At 48.0% G+C, this 21,914-nt stretch overlaps 1 protein-coding gene across 1 annotated transcript in view; it reads right to left on the reverse strand.

Annotated features, from left to right (window-relative positions):
• The window catches only part of LOC140216207 (uncharacterized), an 87,041-nt gene that overhangs the window by 40,608 nt on the left and 24,519 nt on the right, over positions 1–21,914 (reverse strand). Inside the window, exon 3 of the mRNA XM_072286614.1 lies at positions 21,751–21,899. Within this exon, the coding sequence (XP_072142715.1) occupies positions 21,751–21,899 (149 nt within the window). The remainder of the gene's footprint in view (positions 1–21,750; positions 21,900–21,914) is intronic.

Genomic DNA, 21,914 nt, shown 5'->3' on the forward strand with positions numbered 1-21,914 from the left:
GTTCGCCATCGCTGGGTTCTTTTATAGGTGTACTAGGCATGACATCGGAGAGCGAGGCGGCAAGGCGAAGCGAATTGGTCATACGCGGCAGTGAAGTCGTAGCACGATGCCCAGAAGGCATGTTGCCAGTACCTAAAGTGTCGGAGGTCTGCAGCGAGGAGAATGGGCTACGTGCCCTTTGTATTGCCGGGTTGACAAGGTTGAGAAGAAGAGCTTTCAAACCGCGCACGCCTCGAGTACGGCTTCAAGATATGACGTTCCTTTAATTTTAGTGTTTGGTTGTACGTTTTGAGATCTCCGAGACTATGACATCATTGCGGTAACGAAGTTTCCATCTTTCTTTACATTGTTGTTCAAGCTCACCGATATTCGTATAGAGATGGCTCGCGCGAGCACAAATTTCTGAAACTTTGTTTTCTTGATGTATCTTTCTTTTTCGAAGCAGATAGGCTTCTTTTTTTCGAGAGATACGCTTGTAACGTCCAGGGTATTTCTTAGAACCCTGTAGTCGCGCGCTTGAGTATCAGTTTACTTTTCGGAAAGCATCGCGAGATGTTTCTTTGAAAGCAAAAACCCTTAGTTAGAAGAGTTGCTGCGCAATTTAATGCTTTAGAAAGCGTTTCTACCGTTCCTTGAAAGCGTGTCTGCCACGGACACAAAGACGCAAAGCGCTTGTGCGTGTCTGACACATTTATTTCGAAGACGGTACCATTTTAAGTTTCGTTTAAAGCGTGCGTGGGAGTGTTTATAAGTAAGCGTGAATATCCTTGTAGTTCCGAACACGTAATTTACGCAATATTGTCTTAAATGTTATTCTTCAGTGCGTTTAGTTTGTGTACAAGAGAAAAAAGATTGCTTGTGCGTGAGTCGCACGTATGAGTTAATAGTTTTGACCGCAAAGTGGGAGCGACTCTAACAGCAACTGCATGAAGCAAATGTGGCTCTCAGTGGCACTAGTTCGTGCGTTAATAACGTATTTAGAGTTAGAAAAGACTGTTCATGGCGTTAGCGCTGCGTATGATATTTAAATTATTTATTTGATAATTGAGATCTTTGATGGCCCCTTTGCCAGCGCCAGCATTCCCCATCTTGCTGCGACCCCGGAAGTCACTGATCTTCCGTGTATCAACGGCTGAAGACGTGGAACCTGGCTGGCGACGCACGAGAGAACCACAACGTTCAACACCTCGAGCGGCGACGTCAACCTGCGCCATGTCTATTTTTCGTTGGGTGACGCCGCTCGGACCTGGTTTCAGGATAGAAACTACTCTGGTGACGTGGGAACTATTTCGTGAGAATTTCGTGAAGACGTTCACGAGTGTCGTGCGATAGGAAAGAGCCGAAGTTCTCTTATAAAACAGAGCGCAGTTACCGAATAAGAACATCGCGATCTTCATGAAGGAGAAGACTAGTCTCTTCCACCACCCCACCTCGACCTCTCTAAAGAAAAGAATGTTTCTTGATGTGGGGTATGAGAGACCGACTATTGGCCAAATTGATACGCACCCCCCCCCCCCCCCCCCCCTTCTCTCCAAGAGTGTCGCGTAATTTGTTCTGGAGGTAACAACGATCGAGAAGACGCTCTTCAAATGCGCACCAGGCAATACAACCGCCGTGCACTCACAATAAACTGCGCAGAAGAATAAGCACTAGTTGCCGACGACCGGCGTGAGACGTTCTGAGCGGTCGCTCGGGAAGAGCTGCACAAGTTGTGTCCAGCTTCGCAGCTCCACGTGGCCTCGATTGCTGATATAGTTAATGAAGAGTTTCAGCGGTCACTGAACGTACCAGAAGTTCTGGCATCACCGCAACCCCATCCGTCAAGGTCACTATCCGCGACCGCGCCGGGGCCCTGTACCGCAGTGATTCCATCGTCTACCGCCGCGGCCGCCAGCAAGCCCGCCCATCGCTCAGCGCAGCTGTCCGAGGAAGACGGCCATTTGGAGCGCCCCCGACCACCGCCCGCTCTGCTATCACTGCGGCAAAGCCGGCCATGTCTACCGCTGATACCCATACCGCGACTTGCAACTGCGAGGGTTCGCCGTCAATGCACCGTGCGCACAAGTTAAACGGCCACATGATATCGACGTATAGCTCGCCGCCACTCAGTGGAGCCCTCGACGACCGTCATCAGGCCATCACCGTCACCAGGCCACAGCCTATAGTCATCGCAGCGCCCACCACAGACCGGCCCAGCGTGGGGCCGGCCGGCAAGCTAATATCAGAAAAAACTAAAAGCAGCAACCGATGGAGGTTGGGGTGCTCTTTGTCGAACTGACGAAGGTCCTCCGCCACCGACGAAGACGCCGAAAAGACTATCTCGACGACATATCAACGAGACGCTGCCATTCCGACGAAGTCTGGAAGCAAAGAATACACCCAGAAAAGAAGACCTGACGACGCGGCGTTCCAACCCCTGGTCAACACGATGCAGTCGTGATACGGCAATAATACCTAACTTGAACGCTAGACAAAGAGCCACGGATGTCGACGTGCTTCTCTACCGCTACGCAGTCACCATTTTAGTGGACATAGCAGCCGGCTACTACGTTACGAGCAGACCAAGTGCCGTCCAGTTGAAAAACGTTAAGACTGCATGGGAAGGCCCCTTACTTCGGACCACTGGAGGACACCTGATAACGCCGACTGGTATTTACACGGCAAGAATTACGTTCATGACCGGATCTACCCTGCCATCTTTGTTATCCTCCAACAGGGTTCACGAGACGTCAATCTCTGCATAAGCTTCTTGAGCCAGCACGGCGCAATTATCGACCTGAAGTCGAAGTCGATAACGGTATCCGAAGGCTGAGCGATACCACCAGAGAGCTCTCGGAGTTACCATGCCTTGAGTGTGCTGGAAGATAAATCAGCATCCCGCCTCGCTTCAGCATTGTCATTTTCATGGGCACTGAAACACCCGCCGACGTAGCAGGCGTCATGGAGGGCGACCGAAGTCTATTGCTCGAACGTGAAATTTACGTCGCAAGTGGGGTCGCTCGACTGCACGGAAGGAAAGCGAAACTGATGCCGAAAAACGAGAAGTTCAAGTACATAAAGAAGGGCACGACCATCACATACATCGAGGAAAGTAGGTCACCAGCAATGCGTTTGCCCTCTCGGATTCTTCCGCACTTACCTCGATGACCATAGTTCCCACACCAGATTTCGAGATAAATCCAAGCCTCCGCATGTAGAAGCAACAACTGCTTAAGGGTCTTCTCCGACGATACAAAGACTGATTTTAAAGGGATCCTGAAACGATTGTCACGATTTTATACAAACGTACTGAGTGGTTAGAGTAGGTATTTCTGATCATTAATTGACGCAACTAAGTGCTCCATGTAAAGCGTGTAATTCATTATAAGGTCTTAAAGATGTACATCGCTGCCGATCGCAGCACACTGCTCGGCGGTATTTTCAGCCGCCCCTACTCATATGACGTATATCACCCATATGACGTCATGTGCGCGAGCTATCCGATTGGCTGCCCAAGGCGCGTCATCCATAATTTTTTCACCTTTATGGTGAACAAATGATGTTCATAATAACTGGTATCTTTGTTAACTTGTTTCTATAAAAAGAAAGTAACAGAACGAGAATGCACAAGAACAATTTCTCACTACACTTAAGCACTTCTGGCACACAGCAAGCGTCGTCTGCTTGTGTTACAACGTGCTCCATTTTTCCATTTTGACGAGAGCTCCGCGGTCAGAGTCGGACTCAGTCTTTTCGCGAGCACTATGATTAGACTTTGTTGCGTTGTGTACTGAAAACGTAGCGACTGGCAATATGTCAAGCTACGACATCGTGTCCCTTTGCAGGGCAGCAGACGAGCGGACTGGCTGCAGCGCATCGGACTGCCGCTATCCGATCGGCGCCAGAATTTGCGCGTTTGCGGGCGTCTCTTTACACCGGAAGATTACTAATGCAATCGTATTTCGCGAGTCCGGTATTAGGCTAAACGCAAGCGCAAGGGGACAGGGCCTGGCCGTGTCCCCTTGCGTGTTTTTCACGGGATGAGCAGCAGCGCAAATGTGAATGGTCTGCACGCTGCATCCACCTGGTGGCACCGAGCTCAACCACACACAGTAGCAGTAACAAAATGTATTCTTCTCTGCTGCTGGTGTAAATTTTTTGCTGGAGTGTAATCGTTAACACGTTGTTTTTGTAAATGCTTAAAACGTTTTACACTTGGCTAGAGCAATATTAGCTCTTTGTTTGGCTGGTTAGGGTCTGCGCCAACAGGTGGCTAGACCGTGGAGACCGATCAGGCAGCTCACGTACGTCTACGCTAATGTTCCATCATCAGCTTGAGTTTATGCCTCCACCGTTCCATCGAAACGCCCGGCTAGCCTGTGGTTACTGGAATACCAGACAAGTTCGGCGCTGCGACAGAATGCTCGCAATGCACACTGATTCGATAGCTCTCGCTTGGGGTCGACTGCCAAGCAGGCGGCGGAGATTTTGGCGAGGCTTCGAGTGCTCCCTCCTAGAGAACCAGAAGTCGACGACACGACATGCCATTATGACGCAGAGCCAGTGAAGGCGAAGCTTAGCCCCAATCACTCGGCGAACGAGTGGAGGGGAAAATGCATGTCTATGGAGAAGGGTAACTTGTAATGGTCCGCAGCTATCTTAATAGGAGTCGTTTCACACAAATTGTGGTGCGAATGATTAACTTTAGCTGTACCCTACGTGTCTAGAAAACTTGTCCGAACCGTTTCTGGGGCCTTTTAATAATCGAAACGTTTGGTCGACCACTCTGCTAGGCTAATTACCAAGTTTGGACGCGAGAACGTGAAGCTACAAGGCAGCAAGTCGACGAAATGTGCGACGACATCATCCAGCCATTGAGAAGCCCGTGGGCATCTCATGTAGTCTTGGTGAAGAAAAAGGACGGAGCTGTACGTTTCTGCGTTGATTACTGACGGCTGAACAAGGTCACAAAGAAGGACATATACCCCTTCCCAATTCTCGTCGATGGATCACTCGATGCTTCTCATACATACTTCGTCGATTCTTCTCGTCGATGGATCTCAAGACTGGCTACTGGCAAATAAGTGGATTGTCGTGGCGACGTACTACCTCACCCGCTTTGCTGAAACGATAGCTCTGCTGAAAGAAAGTGCAGCCGAAGTGGCGAAATTCTTCGTCGACAAGATCCTGCTGGGACATGGCGCCCTAGAAGTCCTCATCACCGACAAAGGAACGGCCTTCATAGAAGCGCTCACCCAAGCCATTCTGCAGTACAGGCAGACATGCTACAGGAAGGCAACTGCGTACCGCTCGCCGACGAATGGTCTAACGGAGCTGCTCAACGACTCCCTCGTCGACAGGCTACCAATGTACGGTGACGTCGAGCGCAAGACGTGCGATATCGTCCCCCCCCCCAATGTAACCTTCACCTGTAACACGGCAGTGCAAGGTTCAGGCTGGTTTACGAAAGGAACACGACGACGACTCTCAACGCCGTCTAGCCCCACGTCACGGACGATGAGAATCTCGACGTCGCCGCCTATCTCCAGCGCACCAAAGAAGCCCGACAGCTCGCCCGCATGCTCATCAAGAACCAACAGAGGACCGACAGCCCGCACTACAATCTTCGACGACGCTACGTATAATAGCAGTCCGGCAACCGTATTTGCATCTCGACTCCGATACGCCGACGAGTACTTAGCAAGAAACTGTTACGGCGCTATTTCGGACCGTACAAGATCATCCGACGTATCGTGCGTTGGACTATGAGGTTCATCCTGACGGCATTTGGCATAAATCCCTTAAATGAAATAAAGTAGCGCCATATCTCTCCTCCTCCTGCGCTTGCGTTCACCCTCCCTTCCAACGACCGTCGCTCCGCTTACGTGGTGGTGAACAATTAGACGCTCTCCGAAGACGCTCTGCGCGTCCTCCGCGCATTTCTCTCCAACGCTAAGCAAGTGGCAAGAACACAAAGCTATATCAGCAAGCTGCACTCTTTGTCGGCATCCCAGATCACTTTCCCGAGTACGCTTGGTCCCCGTTCATAACGGTTTGACGCGGATTGGTAAGACGGCATACACTCAGGGCAAAGACAACGCCATGGAATGTATGACTGAGTCCACGAAAAGCACGTGCATTGAAGACGAACTGATTGAAGTCGGGCACGAAAGTTGCCAATAAAAAACGGAGTGCGAGCATGCCTCACTTAGGGGAGCGAAAAACTAACGAAGCCGCATACAGCAAGTGGCAGCATATGATTAGTGATGGGCGAAGAATCGCTCGCTTACCTCACATAGCCGGGATCACTGCGTTGGTCTGAAACCAGCCCGGCTGATTCACTGAAGCCAGACTTTCCTGCGTGCCGCGTTTTCTTGGCAGATAGAATACAGAATAGTCGCTTGCCGTCCCTTTCAATTGTCCTGCACCGGAAGGCATTGCAATGCGGCATCGCGAACTCAGCACTACGCTAAAAAAGCACAAAGGAGGAGCGAAACCTGGTGCCTGCGTATGCCGCTCGCAATTTTTGGCACGGCGATGACGGCGGAAGCGTAAAGCATGCTAGAAAAGAACACGCGAGAGCACGCGACGGCGTCCGACATTGGGAGGTCAGAGCGTCGAGGAAAAGCGCAGGTGTGGAGGATGGCGTCGAAGGATGGAACTACTTTTGATTTTTATAGAGGGCCTTTAGTTTCGCAATGACAGCGGCGCCGCAGACGACCTGAAGTCGTCCACGTGGTGCGTCTTAAGCCTTTCCATGTCCGACGACCAACTTAAAGATGCCGTTTCTTTGTTCTTGTCCACTTCCTTCATTATATAAATATATATATATATATATATATATATATATATATATATATTGTTACGTCCAAACGCGTCAAAGGGACGCGGGGATCAAGAAGAGAGGGGAAGAGGAGAACGAAGACTGTGCAGCGGCCATTCCTGTTCTTCGTAGCCTGCCATTCCTGCTCTCGCACGCCTAAATAAACCCCTTTTCCCCGTGCTTGTAACAAATTGGTGGACGGTGCGGGGTACACCTCGTAACCACGGAGCCTACGCTGCTACAACTTCGCCGAAGCCGTCGACTTGCCGGACTTCCGCCACCCTCCCCTGCCATGCCTGAATACGCCTGCCAGATTCCCGAAGGATCTGACGCGGCTTCAAGGCCAACACCTGGTGTTCCGTGGCAATACTACCGGGTGCCACTCACTTTCGGAGGAAAAGCCGGAGAAGATGTCGACGAGTGGCTCACGAACTACCGCAGGGTGAGCCGGTCTAACGGTTGGAACTCGACCGCACAATTGTCCAATGTTGTGTTTTCCCTCACCGACACAGCGCTCGTCTGGTATGAGAATCACGAAGACACGCTCACTTCATGGGAGCTTTTCGTCGAGGAGCTCAGAGCGTGTTTCGGAGACTCTAGCGCAAAAAAGAAACGCGCTGAACAGACGCTTTCGCAAAGAGCTCAGATTCCCGGCGAGACCTGTGCGACTTATATTGAAGAAGTGCTGAAACTGTGTAAGATAGTCAACTCTCAAATGTCTGAAGATGACAAAGTTGGACATTTGTTGAAAGGAATAGCCGAAGACGTCTACAATTTTTTGATCGGCAAGGACAGCTTGGATTCCGTCTCTGACGTCATTCGCCACTGCAGGACCTTTGAGACGCTGAAGATGCGACGGATAATACCGAAGTTTGGTCGCCTGGCTAATGTCACGACGGTGGCAAGTGTAGACCCGAGCTCGTGTGTTGACCTTCCATCCACTATACGGCAGATCGTTCGCGAAGAGTTGCTCCATCAGGAAGAGATGTACCGTTGCACACCCGGCATCACTGGCGCATACTCACCACACGAGATTAGAAACACGGCCGTTTCGACATCATGGCAACCCACGGTGAACTCAGCGACCATCGAGTATAGGTCTACCCCACAAACGAGAGGGACCATGAGCTATCAAGGTCATGACTACGACCAACGCCCACGCCGCACGCACGCGTCCCAACGGCCGATGCCTAGCCATGATGAATGTCACCCACCTACTGTCTATGCAGTCGACAGCAACATGCGCGACTACATGGAAGAACATCGCAATTTGAGGCATCTGCCGGTGTGTTTCCAATGCGGTGTCGCGGGCCACATAGCGAGGTTTTGCAATCGTCGCCCAACAACGTGGAATGGTCGATCCGGATCTTCAACAAGGCCCACACCTCCTACGAGGACAACTCAACAGCCGTACACCACCTCTTGGTCAGCTGGCGTCCCTTCTGGCAACGATTACTGGCAGAGAAGCTTCCGGAGCCGCTCGCCGGCATCTGACAGGAGTTTGACGCCACCACCGACTTCTCGTGCACCGCGTTTACGTCAATCTCCATCGCCAGTGCGCCGCTCCGCCTCGCCTTCACAACCGGAAAACTAGCTAGCGCGGCCGATGGGGGTGAGGTCGCTCGACACGTGCTATCGACAGAAATGCCCCCTGCAGTTGCTATGATTAAGAACAAAGTGCATGCGCTTGTTGATGGTGTTCCTACAATGGCTTTAGTGGATACCGGAGCAACTGTATCCGTAATGAGTCTCGGTTTTAAAGGTCGGTTGGGGCGTAAAGTTGTATTTCGGTGGGACCAGGCTGCAACGTTTTGTGGAGTGAGCGGCGAGTCGTTGCGCCCTGTTTGTGTGTGCACTGCTGACGTATCCTTGGCTGGTGGAGTTTTCGCGACGGAGTTTGTAGTTATTCCCCGATCGACACACGAAGTGATTTTGGGCATCGACTTTTTGCGACAGTGTGGTGCGACCGTCGATTGTCGCACGGGGGAAGTTTGCGTCGATGGCCATGTTTCGTCCGGGCTCTTAGAGGAGACTTGCAGTCAAGGTGAACTTTGTGTATCTGCAGATACTGTTGTGCCTGCGTCCACCTCTGTGTGCGTGCCGGTTTTGTGTCGCGGTGAAGTTCCAGACAGTTTCGATGCCTCCGTAGAGCCAATGCATCTAAATTGTATGAAAAAGAACATTTTTGTCCCTCATTGTGTGGTATCCATCGGCAACGGGCGTGCTGGCTTGTGGACGGCCAACTGCTCGGCAGAACCCGTCCTGCTTCCAGACGGCTTGAAACTCGCCTACTTTACAGAATACACGTCTTCGTCCGTAGCCGTACTAACAGATCCGCCGTGTGAACCTGCTGACCTTCGCCACGTCTCCGACAAAAAGCTTCTGTCTATGATAAACAAGTCACTCAGCACAAGGGAGCGCCATACCTTGGTGGATACGCTTTCTAAGCATCTGTCAGTGTTTGACTTTGCGCAGCCGGACAAAGCGTTCTCGATTCCCGAGTCACGAACCCGCCATACTATCGATACAGGATCTGCGCGCCCGATCAGGCAAAAGCCTTATCGCGTGTCGCCTAACGAGCGGAAGATAATCGGGGAACAAGTGAGTGACATGATGAAAAATGGAATAATACAAGAGTCCTCGAGTCCTTGGGCAGCTCCGGTCATACTTGTCAGAAAGAAAGACGGTAACTGGAGATTCTGCGTCGATTATCGAAGATTAAACGCCGTGACTAAGAAAGATGTCTACCCCCTGCCCCGGATTGATGATGCAATTGATTGCCTGCATTCGGCCTCTTATTTTTCTTCAGTGGACCTGCGCTCAGGATATTGGCAAATCCCGATACACCCGGCAGCCAAGGAGAAAACAGCCTTCATAACCCCGGATGGATTATTCGAATTCAATGTGATGCCATTTGGGTTGTGCAACGCTCCAGCAACCTTTGAAAGGTTCATGGACACCATTCTGCGTGGGTTAAAGTGGAACATCTGTATGTGCTATCTTGACGACGTTGTAATATTCGGGCGCACATTCAATGAGCACAATACGCGCCTGGATATTGTCCTCGACTGCATCAAAAACGCTGGCCTGGTTCTGAACTCCAAGAAATGTAACTTTGGTGACCGTCAAACCCTTGTGCTGGGTCATCTTGTTGACAAAGACGGTATCCGGCCTGATCCCCTCAAGACGGCAGCTGTCGAGGCATTCAGTGCGCCGCAGTCAGTGAAACAACTTCGTAGTTTTCTGGGTCTTTGCTCTTACTTTCGCCGATTTATTCCTGGTTTTGCTGACGTCGCTTATCCTCTGACAAATCTGCTACATAAAGACGCACGGTTTGAGTGGACAGCCGAGTGCGATTCTGCATTTCGTCAGCTGAAGTTCCTGTTAACCTCCCGACCTATCCTTCGCCACTTCAATCCTACTGCGCCGACAGAAATCCACACAGATGCTAGTGGCGTTGGTCTGGGTGCCGTATTGGTACAACGCTATGACGACCGTCAGCACGTGATTGCTTATGCAAGCCGCTCATTAAGCAAACCTGAACGGAATTACACGGTGACAGAGCAAGAATGCCTCGCTGTAATCTTTGCGGTTCAGCGATTTCGCTCGTACTTGTACGGACGCCCATTCCAAGTCGTCACAGACCACCATTCCCTGTGCTGGCTCGTGAACCTTCGCGACCCTTGTGGTCGCCTTGCGCGCTGGGCTTTGAGGTTGCAGGAATATAACTTCACTGTTTCCTACAAGAGTGGCCGAAAACACGCTGACGCAGACTGCCTTTCCCGTATGCCGCTTGCCACGACGGACTGCGACGCAGACGATTTTGATCATCTCGTCGCTTCTGTGACACCCGCTTTTCCGGATATCGATGCGTTCAAAGCAGAACAACGGACAGACACTAAATTGGAGCCACTCTTTACTTCTGCCCATTCAAGTGCAACAAGCAGCTACTGTGTACGTGACGGGCTCCTGTATAAAAGGAACTACTCAAGCACGGGTGCACGCTTCCTTCTAGTGGTGCCGGAGCGTCTCCGGCCAGCAATCCTTCAGGCTATGCACGATGACCCTACCTCCGGTCACTTAGGCACTGTGCGCACACTTTATCGCATTCAAGAACGCTTTTACTGGCCCCGGATGCGACATTCAGTTGAGTTTTATGTCGCCAGCTGCATACAATGCCAACGTCGGAAACGCCCAACCACTGCCCCATCTGGTCTCCTTCAACCTGTGCCGCCTTCCAGCTCACCCTTTCGGCAAGTTGGAATTGATCTGCTAGGCCCTTTTCCAAAGTCATCTAAGGGGAACCGCTGGATAATTGTCTGCGCCGACTATTTCACACGCTATTGCGAGACGGCGGCTATACCATCAGCAACTGCCACCGAAGTGTCGCTTTTCTTACTTCACGCTATTGTTCTACGACATGGACCACCTGGTGTTATCATAAGTGACCGGGGACGTCAATTCACGGCGGATATCGTGGAAGAGCTTGTGCGTTTATGTAACTCGCACCTCCGACACTCGACGCCATATCATCCGCAAACGAACGGCCTCACTGAGCGCACTAATCGAACAATCACCAATATGCTTTCCATGTATGTTGCGTCCGATCACAAGAATTGGGATGAAGTTCTACCGTTTATTACTTACACCTACAACACCGCCAAGCACGAGACAACCGGCTACAGCCCCTTCTTCCTTCTTTATGCTCGGCCGCCCCGGTATACGCTCGACACTGTCCTCCCTTTCTACCACCACGACAATCCTACGGTCGCCGATACGCTATGCCTCGCTGAAGAGGCTCGGCGACTTGCGCATCTTCGGACTTTGGCATCACAAGAAAACTCCAAAGCCCGCTACGACGCACGACATCGGCCTGTTACATATCACCCTGGTGATCTCGTTTGGCTTTGGACTCCCACAAGGAAGCGCGGTTTGTGTCAAAAGCTGCTGGCAAACTACGATGGACCGTACGTTGTCATCGACAAAGTCAGCGAAGTGAACTATACTCTCGCGCGCCTCACGAACACTGGTAGACGTTCTGCTAGGACACAAGTCGCGCATGTCGCACGGTTGAAATCATGCACGCCACGACAAGATAGTTGACTCGCCCAGGGGGCTTTGTCTGCGAGGGGAGGTATGTTACGTCCAAACGCGTCAAAGGGACGCGGGGATCAAGAAGAGAGGGGAAGAGGAGAACGAAGACTGTGCAGCGGCCATTCCTGTTCTTCGTAGCCTGCCATTCCTGCTCTCGCATGCCTAAATAAACCCCTTTTCCCTGTGCTTGTAACAATATATATATATATATATATATATATATATATGTATATATATATATATATATATATATACGCCTATGTATGAAAGCCTCTAACCCTACAGCTGGAACAGAACTGGCAGCAGACATAGCTGGGAGAACATAGAAGTGGCAGACAGCTCACATAAGGCAGTATAATATGGATAGAACTGAACATGCTCTCAGGAACTGAGGAAGCCTGAAAGCAGCGAAGAAGAGACTAGGAATAGGCAAGAATGAGATGTATGCGTTAAGAGACAAAGCCGGCAATATCATTACTATTATGGATGAGATAGTTCAAGTGGCTGAGGAGTTCTATAGAGATATATACAGTACCAATGACACCCACGACGACAATGGAAGAGAGAATAGTCTAAAGGAATTTGATATCCCACAAGTAACGCCGGAAGAAGTAAAGAAAGCCTTGGGAGTTATGCAAAGCGGGAAGGCAGCTGGGGAGGATCAGGTAACAGCAGATTTGTTGAAGGATGGTGGGCAGGTTGTTCTGGAAAAACTGACCACCCTGCATACGCAATGCCTCATGACCTCGAACGTACCGTAATCTTGGAAGAACGACAACATAATCTTAATCCATAAGAAAAGGGACGCCAACGACTTTACAAATTATAGACCGATCAGCTTACTGTCCGTGGCCTACAAAGTATTTACTCAGGTAATCGCAAATAGAATCAGGAACACCTTAGACTTATATCAACCAAAGGACCAGTCAGGATTTCGTAAAGGCTACTCAACAATAGACCATATTCACACTGTCAATCAGGTGATAGAGAAATGTGCGGAATATAGTCAACCCTTATATATAGCTTTCATTGATTACGAGAAAGCGTTTGATCCAGTCGAAAGCTCAGCAGTCATGTAGGCATTACAGAGTCAGGGTGTAGACGAGCCCTATGTAACAATACGGAAAGATATCTATAGCGGCTCCACAGCCACCGTAGTCCTCCATAAAGAAAGCAACTAAATCGCAATAAAGAAGGGCGTCAGGCAGGGAGATACAATCTCTCCAATGCTATTCACAGCGTGTTTACAGGAGGTATTCAGAGACCTGGAGTGGGAAGAATTGGCCATAAAAGTTGATGGAGAATACCTTAGCAACTTGCGATTCGCTGATGATATTGCCTTGCTTAGTAACTCAGGAGACCAATTGCAATGCATGCTCACTGACCTGGAGAGGCAAAGCAGAAGGGTGGGTCTCAAAATTAATCAACAGAAAACTAAAGTGATGTTTAACAGTCTCGGAAGAGAACAGCAGCTTACGATAGGTAGCGAGGCACTGGAAGTGGTGAGGGAATACATCTACTTAGGGCAGGTAGTGACCACGGATCCGGATCACGACACTGAAATAACCAGAAGCATAAGAATGGGCAGGTGTGCGTTTGGCAGGCATTCTCAAATCATGAACAGCAGGTTACCACTATCCCTCAAGAGAAAAGTGTATAACGGCTGTGTCTTACAAGTACTCACGTATGGGGCAGAAACCTGGAGGCTTACTAAAAGGGTTCTGCTTAAATTGAGGACGACGCAACGAGCTATAGAAAGAAGAATGATGAGTGTAACGTTAAGGGATAAGAAGAGAGCAGATTGGGTGAGGTAACAAACGCGAGTTAATGGCAGCTTAGTTGAAATCAAGAAAAAGAATTGGTCATGGGCAGGACATATAATGATGGGGGAAGATAACCTATGGGTTAAGGGTTACGTACTGTATTCCAAGAGAAGGGAAGAGTAGCAGGGCGCGGCAGAAAGTTAGGTGGGCGGATGAGATTAAGAAGTTTGCAGGGGCGACATGGCCACAATTAGCACATGATCGGTGAAGCTTGAGAAGTATGGGAGAGGCCTTTGCCCCGCATTAGGCGCAGGCAGGCTGATGATGATAACATCATCATCATCATCAGCCTAGTTACGCCCACTGCAGGGCAAAGGCCTCTCCCATACTTTTCCAACTACGCCGGTCATGTGCTAATTGTGGTCATGTTGTCCCTGCAAACGTCTTAATGTCATCCGCCCACCTAACTTTCTGCCGCCCCCTACTACGCTTCCCTTCCTTTGGAATCCAGTCCGTAACCCTTAATGACCATCGGTTATCTTCCCTCCTCATTACATGTCAGGCCCATGCCCATTTCTATTTCTTGATTTCAACTAAGATGTCATTTACCCGCGTTTGTTCCCTCACCCAATCTGCTCTTTTCTTATCCCTTAACGTTACACCTATCATTCTTCTTTCCATAGCTCGTTGCGTCGTCCTCGATTTCAGCAGAACCCTTTTCGTCAGCCTCCAGGTTTCTGCACCGTAGGTGAGTACTAGTAAGACACAGCTGTTATACACTTTCCTCTTGAGGGATAGTGACAACCTGCTGTTCATGATTTGAGAATGCCTGCCAAACGCACCCCAGCCCATTCTTATTCTTCTGGTTATTTCAGTCTCATGATCCGGATCCGTGGTCACTACCTGCCCTAAGTAGATGTGTTCCCATACCACTTCCAGTGTCTCGCTACCTATCGTAAACTGCTGTTCTCTTCCGAGACTGTTAAACATTACTTTAGTTTTCTGTAGATTAATTTTCAGACCCACCCTTCTGCTTTGCCTCTCCAGGTCAGTGAGCATGCATTGCAATTGGTCTCCTGAGTTACTAAGCAAGGCAATATCATCAGCGAATCGCAACTTGCTAAGGTATTCTCCATCAACTTTTATCACCAATTCTTCTCACTCCAGGTCTCTGAATACCTCCTGCAAACATGCTGTGAATAGCATTGAAGATATCGTATCTCCCTGTCTGATGCCTTTCTTTATTGGGATTTTGTTGCTTCCTTTGTGGAAGATTACGGTGGCTGTGGAACCGCTATAGATATCTTCCAGTATCTTTACATATGGCTCATCTACACCCTGATTCCGTAGTGCCTTCATGACTGCTGAGGTTTCGACTGAATCAAATGCTTTTTCGTAATCAATGAAGGCTATATATAAGGGTTGGTTATATTCCGCACATTTCTCTATCACCAGATTGATAGTGTGAATACGGTCTATTGTTGAGTAGCCTTTACGGAATCCTGCCTGGTCCTTTGGTTGATGGAAGTCTAAGGTATTCCTGATTCTATTTGCGATTACCTTAGTAAATACTTTGTAGGCAACGGACAGTAAGCTGATCGGTCTATAATTTTTCAAGTCTTTGGCGTCCCCTTTCTTATGGATTAGGATTATGTTAGCGTTCTTCCAAGATTCCGGTACGTTCGAGGTCATGAGGCATTGTGTATATAGGGCGGCCAATCTTTCTAGGACAGTGTTCCCACCATCCTTCAACAAATCTGCTGTTACCCGATCCTCCCCAGCTGCCTTCCCCCTTTGCATAGCTCCCAAGGCGTTCTTTACCTCTTCCGGTGTTACTTGTGGGATTTCAAGTTCCTCTAGACTATTCTCTCTCACCTTATCGTCGTGGGTGTTACTGGTACTGTATAAATCTCTACAAAACTCTTCAGCCACTTGAACTATCTCATCCATATTAGTAACGATATTGCCGGCTTTGTCTCTTAACGCACACATCTGATTCTTGCCTATTCCTAGTTTCTTCTTCACTGCTTTTAGGCTTCCCCCGTTCCTGAGAGCCTGTTCAATTCTATCCATATTATAGTTCCTTATGTCCGCTGTCTTACGCTTGTTGATTAACTTAGAAAGTTCTGCAAGTTCTATTCTAGCTGTAAGGTTTGAGGCTTTCATACATTGGCGTTTCTTGATCAGATCTTTCGTCTCCTGCGATAGCTTACTGGTTTCCTGTTTAACGGCGTTACTGCCGACTTCTATTGCGCACTCCTTAATGATGCCCATAAGATTGTCGTTCATTGCTTCAACACTATGGTCGTCTTCCTGGGTTAAAGCCGAATACCTGCTCCGTAGCTTGATCCGGAATTCCTCTAGTTTCCCTCGTACCGCTAACTCATTGATTGGCTTCTTATGTACCAGTTTCTTCCGTTTCCTCCTAAAGTCAAGGCTAATTCGAGTTCTTACCATCCTATGGTCACTGCAGCGCACCTTGCCGAGCACGTCTACATCTTGTATGATGCCAGGGTTCGCGCAGAGTATGAAGTCGATTTCATTTCTAGTCTCACCATTCGGGCTCCTCCACGTCCACTTTCGACTAACCCGCTTGCGGAAAAAGGTATTCATTATCCGCATATTATTCTGTTCTGCAAACTCTACTAATAACTCTCCTCTGCTATTCCTAGAGCCTATGCCATATTCCCCCACTGACTTGTCTCCGGCCTGCTTCTTGCCTACCTTGGCATTGAAATCGCCCATCAGTATACTGTATTTTGTTTTGACTTTACCCATCGCCGATTCCACGTCTTCATAGAAGCTTTCGACTTCCTGGTCATCATGACTAGATGTAGGGGCGTAGACCTGTACAACCTTCATTTTGTACCTCTTATTAAGTTTCCTAACAAGACATGCACCCTCTCGTTAATGCTATAGAATTCCTGTATGTTACCAGCTATGTTCTTATTAATCAGGAATCCGACTCCTAGTTCTCGTCTCTCTGCTAAGCCCCGGTAGCACAGGACGTGCCCGCTTTTTAGCACTGTATATGCTTCTTTTGGCCTCCTAACTTCACTGAGCCCTATTATATCCCATTTACTGCCCTCTAATTCCTCCAATAGCACTGCTAAACTCGTCTCACTAGATAACGTTCTAGCGTTAAACGTTGCCAGGTTCATATTCCAATGGCGGCCTGTCCGGATATATATATATATATATATATATATATATATTGAAAGAGAGGAAAGGGGGTTAACTGAGGGGCCCGATGTTTATTAATCATATCATAAGAAGCCAACAAACAAAGACGCCGAGGACAACACAGGGAAAATTACTTGTACTAACTGAATTAAGCAAATGATAAATTAATGAGCATGAAAGTGGATGAAAAAATAACTTACCGCTGTTGGGGAACGATCCCACGTCTTCGCATTACGCGTGCGATACACTACCAATTGAGCTACCGCTGCGCCGTTCTCCCATCTACTTTCTGGGGTATTTATGTGTTACTACTAGAACTAACCCTGGGGGTCCTAGCCAGCGTTACCACTCACAAACCTCGGTGGCGGATGTGGGACATCCTTCCTGCCATCCTATATATATATATATATATATATATATATATATATATATATATATATATATATATATATATATATATATATATGTGTGTGTGTGTGTGTGTGTGTGTGTGTGTGTGTTTGTCTGTGTGTAACGGAGGTCACAAGGACTCTGTGGGAAAGGAGAGGCAGACGAAGAATAAAGGCAGTGTTCAGGTGACCATGTTTGTCTCAGTCCTGCTCGCGTCACACAAGTCGACAGGATAACGAGCTGGCAGACACCTCATCAGCCGCGCATCAACATGGAAGTACTCAGTACGAAGCCGGGAACATCGAGCGCACAGCCCCACCACCGATACTAACCAGCATCATGACTGCAGAACCGCAAGCCTTGGACATACCCAAGTGGACCGGATCAGCGGACGATGGGTCCTTGGAAGACTGGTATTGCTTCTTCGAGCTCGACGCATCTGCTGCATCATGGTCATAAGGGGATATGGTCGCCAACTTGAATGACTACGTCACAGGTGAGGCATTTAGGTTCGACCTCACGCACATCTTTGAAAACAACGAATCGTGGGAGAAAATCAAAGAAGAGATGATCAGTCGATTTCAAATATACCTTGCAGATTCCTCTATTATCCACCAGCTGGGAACATATTAGCTGGGTCGCTGCAGTCATCCACAGTTTCCACGTAGTTATCTTCATCACAGCCAACCAAAGCCACGTATTACTAGACTGTCGGCGACTATCCCTTGCAGTGATCCTCCCCAAAAGGACCCAACAAAATCGCACGCCTACTATTATTTCGCCAGATACAATGAACAAAGTAAATACTCTGTTTTATGAGCGATATCTGAGTCGCTTTCCTTCAAGGCCAAACCTCCCGTCAGGTTTCACTTCCGTGCAGGAATCACCAATATGTGCGTCTTCATCCCGTTATCGCACTCTTGCCTTCGCTAATGAATCGGATGCGTTCACTGCGTCTTGCACTCATGACCCACCTCCTGGTTTCAAGTCACGCGACTCTTATATGAAGCTGATTCCGCAGCACGTGCTTCACAGAATCGTTTCGCTCACAAACGAAACCTCAACTTCTATAGAGGCAGACGTATCCCTAGAAACAGGCGGTGCAGTCACATCCACCGCGTCGTCGTGCAATAATCGACCACCTAGAATTTCGGGCTGCAAGGATGCAATCAACAGAACAAGTCAAATTAAGCAACCTTAATTAGAGCACTTACCTCGATCAGCATCGGATGGACAGGTGACACGAGGCGTTTTAGCTTCTTTGGATATTTAGAGCACTTTCGCACACACCAGACGCCAACAAACTGCTCCCATTGTAAAGGCTTTCTTTCCTCTGACACATGCAGCATCTACAAAAGCCGCATGTTCACTGTCGTGTTCTATCTCTTGCAGGAGAGCTTTGGCCCTTGCCTTTTGTCTTTGCAGGTTGTGCACCAGGTGCATATTTCTTGGGAAAGGAGTGGTCTTGATTATCTCTCTTATGCTGTCTTTTAGTGCTACTGCGTCTTCACTTGAAATTTTGGATTCGGTTGGGCACCACCTTACCTCTTCGAGTATGGCTCTACGTGACCTTGTTCTAGACAGCCTCTCTCTTTGGGCAACTTACTGAGCTTGAATTATGTCGGCTGTGTTGTGGAGCCCCAGTTTCATTAATTTATCATCCGGCGTGTTAAATGGTAACCCAAATGTTCTTTTTACAAGCCTTTTAATTATTATGTTCAACTTGTTTAGCTCTGTCTGTCTCCAACAAAGCATCCCAGCTACATATGAGAAGTGACACAGGGCGAAAGCGTGGACCGGTCTCATGGCGCTTTTCTCTCCCAAATCTTTGTGTCTGTTAGTCGTTCTCCTTAGCAATCTTATTACTTCCTCAGTCTTGCTTGCACCCGCCGTGGTTGCTCAGTGGCTATGGTGTTAGGCTGCTGAGCACGAGGTCGCGGGATCGAATCTCGGCCACGGCGGCCGCATTTCGATGGGGGCGAAATGCGAAAACTCCCGTGTACTTTTATATTTTGGTGCACGTTAAAGAACCCCAGGTGGTCGAAATTTCCGGAGTCCTCCACTACGGCGTGCCTCATAATCAGAAAGTGGTTTTGGCACGTAAAACTCCATAATTTAATTTTTTTTAGTCTTGCTTGCGATGTGTTGTGTTGTTATTCCGTTTGCCCCGTTTGCCTACAGGAATAACCCTAAGACTCTAACGAATTCTACTTGCTTAATAGGCTCGCCTGCCTTCATGGTTAGTACTAACCTGGGTTCTTCCTCGGGAACCTATCCATTAGGTTTTCTACCCCTTCTCCTGTTATTGAGTACAAGGAGTTGAGACTTATCAGCAGAGCATTTGGGTTCCATGCCTTCAAGATGAACTCTACCTCATAAACGCTCTTCTGAGGTCTGCTTTCCGCCTGTCCCATACTTGCTTCTGCGCTACATATAGTCACATTGTCTGCATAAATGGTAAAGTGAATGTCCTCTATCCCTTTTAATCCCTTCGTCACTTTTGACATGGCCAGGTTGAAAAGCATAGGTGACAAGGCCGATTCTTGTGGGGTCCCTCTGTCACTGAGATCCATTTTCTTTGATTTAATATCCCCGAATCTAAGGTGAGTTGAACGATTGGCAAGAAAGGTTTTGACCACATCATAGAGTTTGCCCAATCCCAGTTGGGAAATGACTTCAAGCGTCGCTCTATGCTTAATTCTGTCAAAAGCTTTGTCGACATCGAACCCCAAGAGAGTTCGAGTGTTCTTTGGTTTGGCGAATAGCAGTTGATTCTTGATTAACAGCATGACATCTTGTATGAATGAGGTTTTATTATTAATAGACAAGATATAGTACAAGGTAATAATATACAGGAGGAGGTCCCTAGGTCAAAGACTGTAATGGGACCTCCCATACAGTGTATAAGTAAAAATATAATCAGTTGCAACAAATAGTGTACAATACTCAAAAAGATAGCAAACTTAGTATCGCTTTAGGTTTGGCAGTAGTATACAAATCAGCTGCAGACATGCTAGTAAAAAAGTATAATAATTATTATTACATTCGACTAATTACAGAAGTATAACGCCATTATGAAAGTAAATGGATAATGAGACATAACCAAATGAACTTTTGTTTGTGTCGCGTAACCAAATGTACATTTGGAAGGGAGAAAGGGGAAAAAAGACCTTACTAAGTGGTTGCAGATGAGAAAATGTGGTCTTTTAGTTGTCGTTTAGATTGAAATGATTTACATGACGTAGGAGGTAGTGTGTTCCAGAAGGAAACGAACGAAAAGTGGACACCCTGCTTATCATAATTTGTGCGTACCTTGGGAAGAATAAAGTTATTGTTTAGTGCAAATCGCGTAAGATTAGTATTCATTAGACAAGATTGAGGTATTAGACTGTTGCGGTAAGCGTTATCTAGTTGTGGGTATAAAAGCGTACCAAGACTAAAGTTAAGAAGTTCGTCCACAATAAGAATATTATAGTTATGTAATAAGTGTTTGGCATTTAACTGGTTAGGACTAAATGTAATTATTCTAGCACCCTGGTTTTGTAGAACTTGTAATGATTGTAAGTGGGTACGATGCGTATTGCCCCAACATGCAATGCAATATTTTATATGGGAATGGTTAAATGAGTAGTATAAAGAGAGTAGTGTTTCCTGGTTAAATACATACCGAGCTTTGAAAAGTGTCCTTATTCCATATGTTGCCCTCCGCCTAACGTTGGCTATGTGTTGATGAAATTTAAGGTTAGAGCCAAGTTCTACACCCAAGTAGTTACAGGAAGTACTACGCGGGATAAGGTTACTACCAAGGTAGAGCGAAGGAATGAATGCAGATGAGCGTTGGCGGGACGTGAATAAAATTTTAATTCATTTTGGATTTGGACGTACACTGGTGCGACACACCGCATGGCACATGGAAATACCTCTGATTGCTCTCACCTGAGTGATACTTTAAGGAAGTTCAAGGCTGGACATACAATAAGAACGCACTGCACCTATGTTGAGTATCAATAATCTTCAGACATGACTCCCCTACTATGTAGACCACTGGAAGAGCCGAGGCAGCGCGTCTACGCCCTCACCCTTCAAATTTGGGGCTATGTGTCGAAGCTCGAAGCTTAGTAAGGACACCCTGAAAAGTTCCCAATCGCAAAATCTTGTTGAGACCTCTCAGGGAAACACGAAAACTTGCCACGCGTCGTCTGCTGAACGTTCGCTGTGCACCATCGAGCGCGATGCCGCATGCCAGTGTGGCTCCGAACGATAGACGGCACTGTGATCGCAATATGGCGGCGCCCTCGTTAAAACGGTCTGTGCTTGTCTGGTAATTTGGTGCAGCAATTAATGCTTGGCCTATCGAGAGAAACTGCGACTCTTTGTAGGCACGTTCTCGCTTGCATGAAATTAACGGTCAAATTATTTGTTTCATACTTGATGTCGCTGTGTCACAGATAACTGCATAAAATATCTACGTTCAGGCGACCTCATTTGAATAGCAAAAAGACATGTGAAAAACTTTACCAAGTCTTCGAGACGAAGTTTAGAACTGAAATATTCTGCGACATCGTTTCGTTGCATTCGTTCTTCTCCATCGTCGCGGCTCTTATGCATGTGAAATTGCCGAGAGAAATGTTGGTTTTCATGAGATATATATGCGGCGAAGACATGAACTGTAAGATAAAAAG

Source organism: Dermacentor andersoni, chromosome 2, assembly GCF_023375885.2.
Source record: "Dermacentor andersoni chromosome 2, qqDerAnde1_hic_scaffold, whole genome shotgun sequence".
NCBI lineage: Eukaryota > Metazoa > Arthropoda > Arachnida > Ixodida > Ixodidae > Dermacentor > Dermacentor andersoni.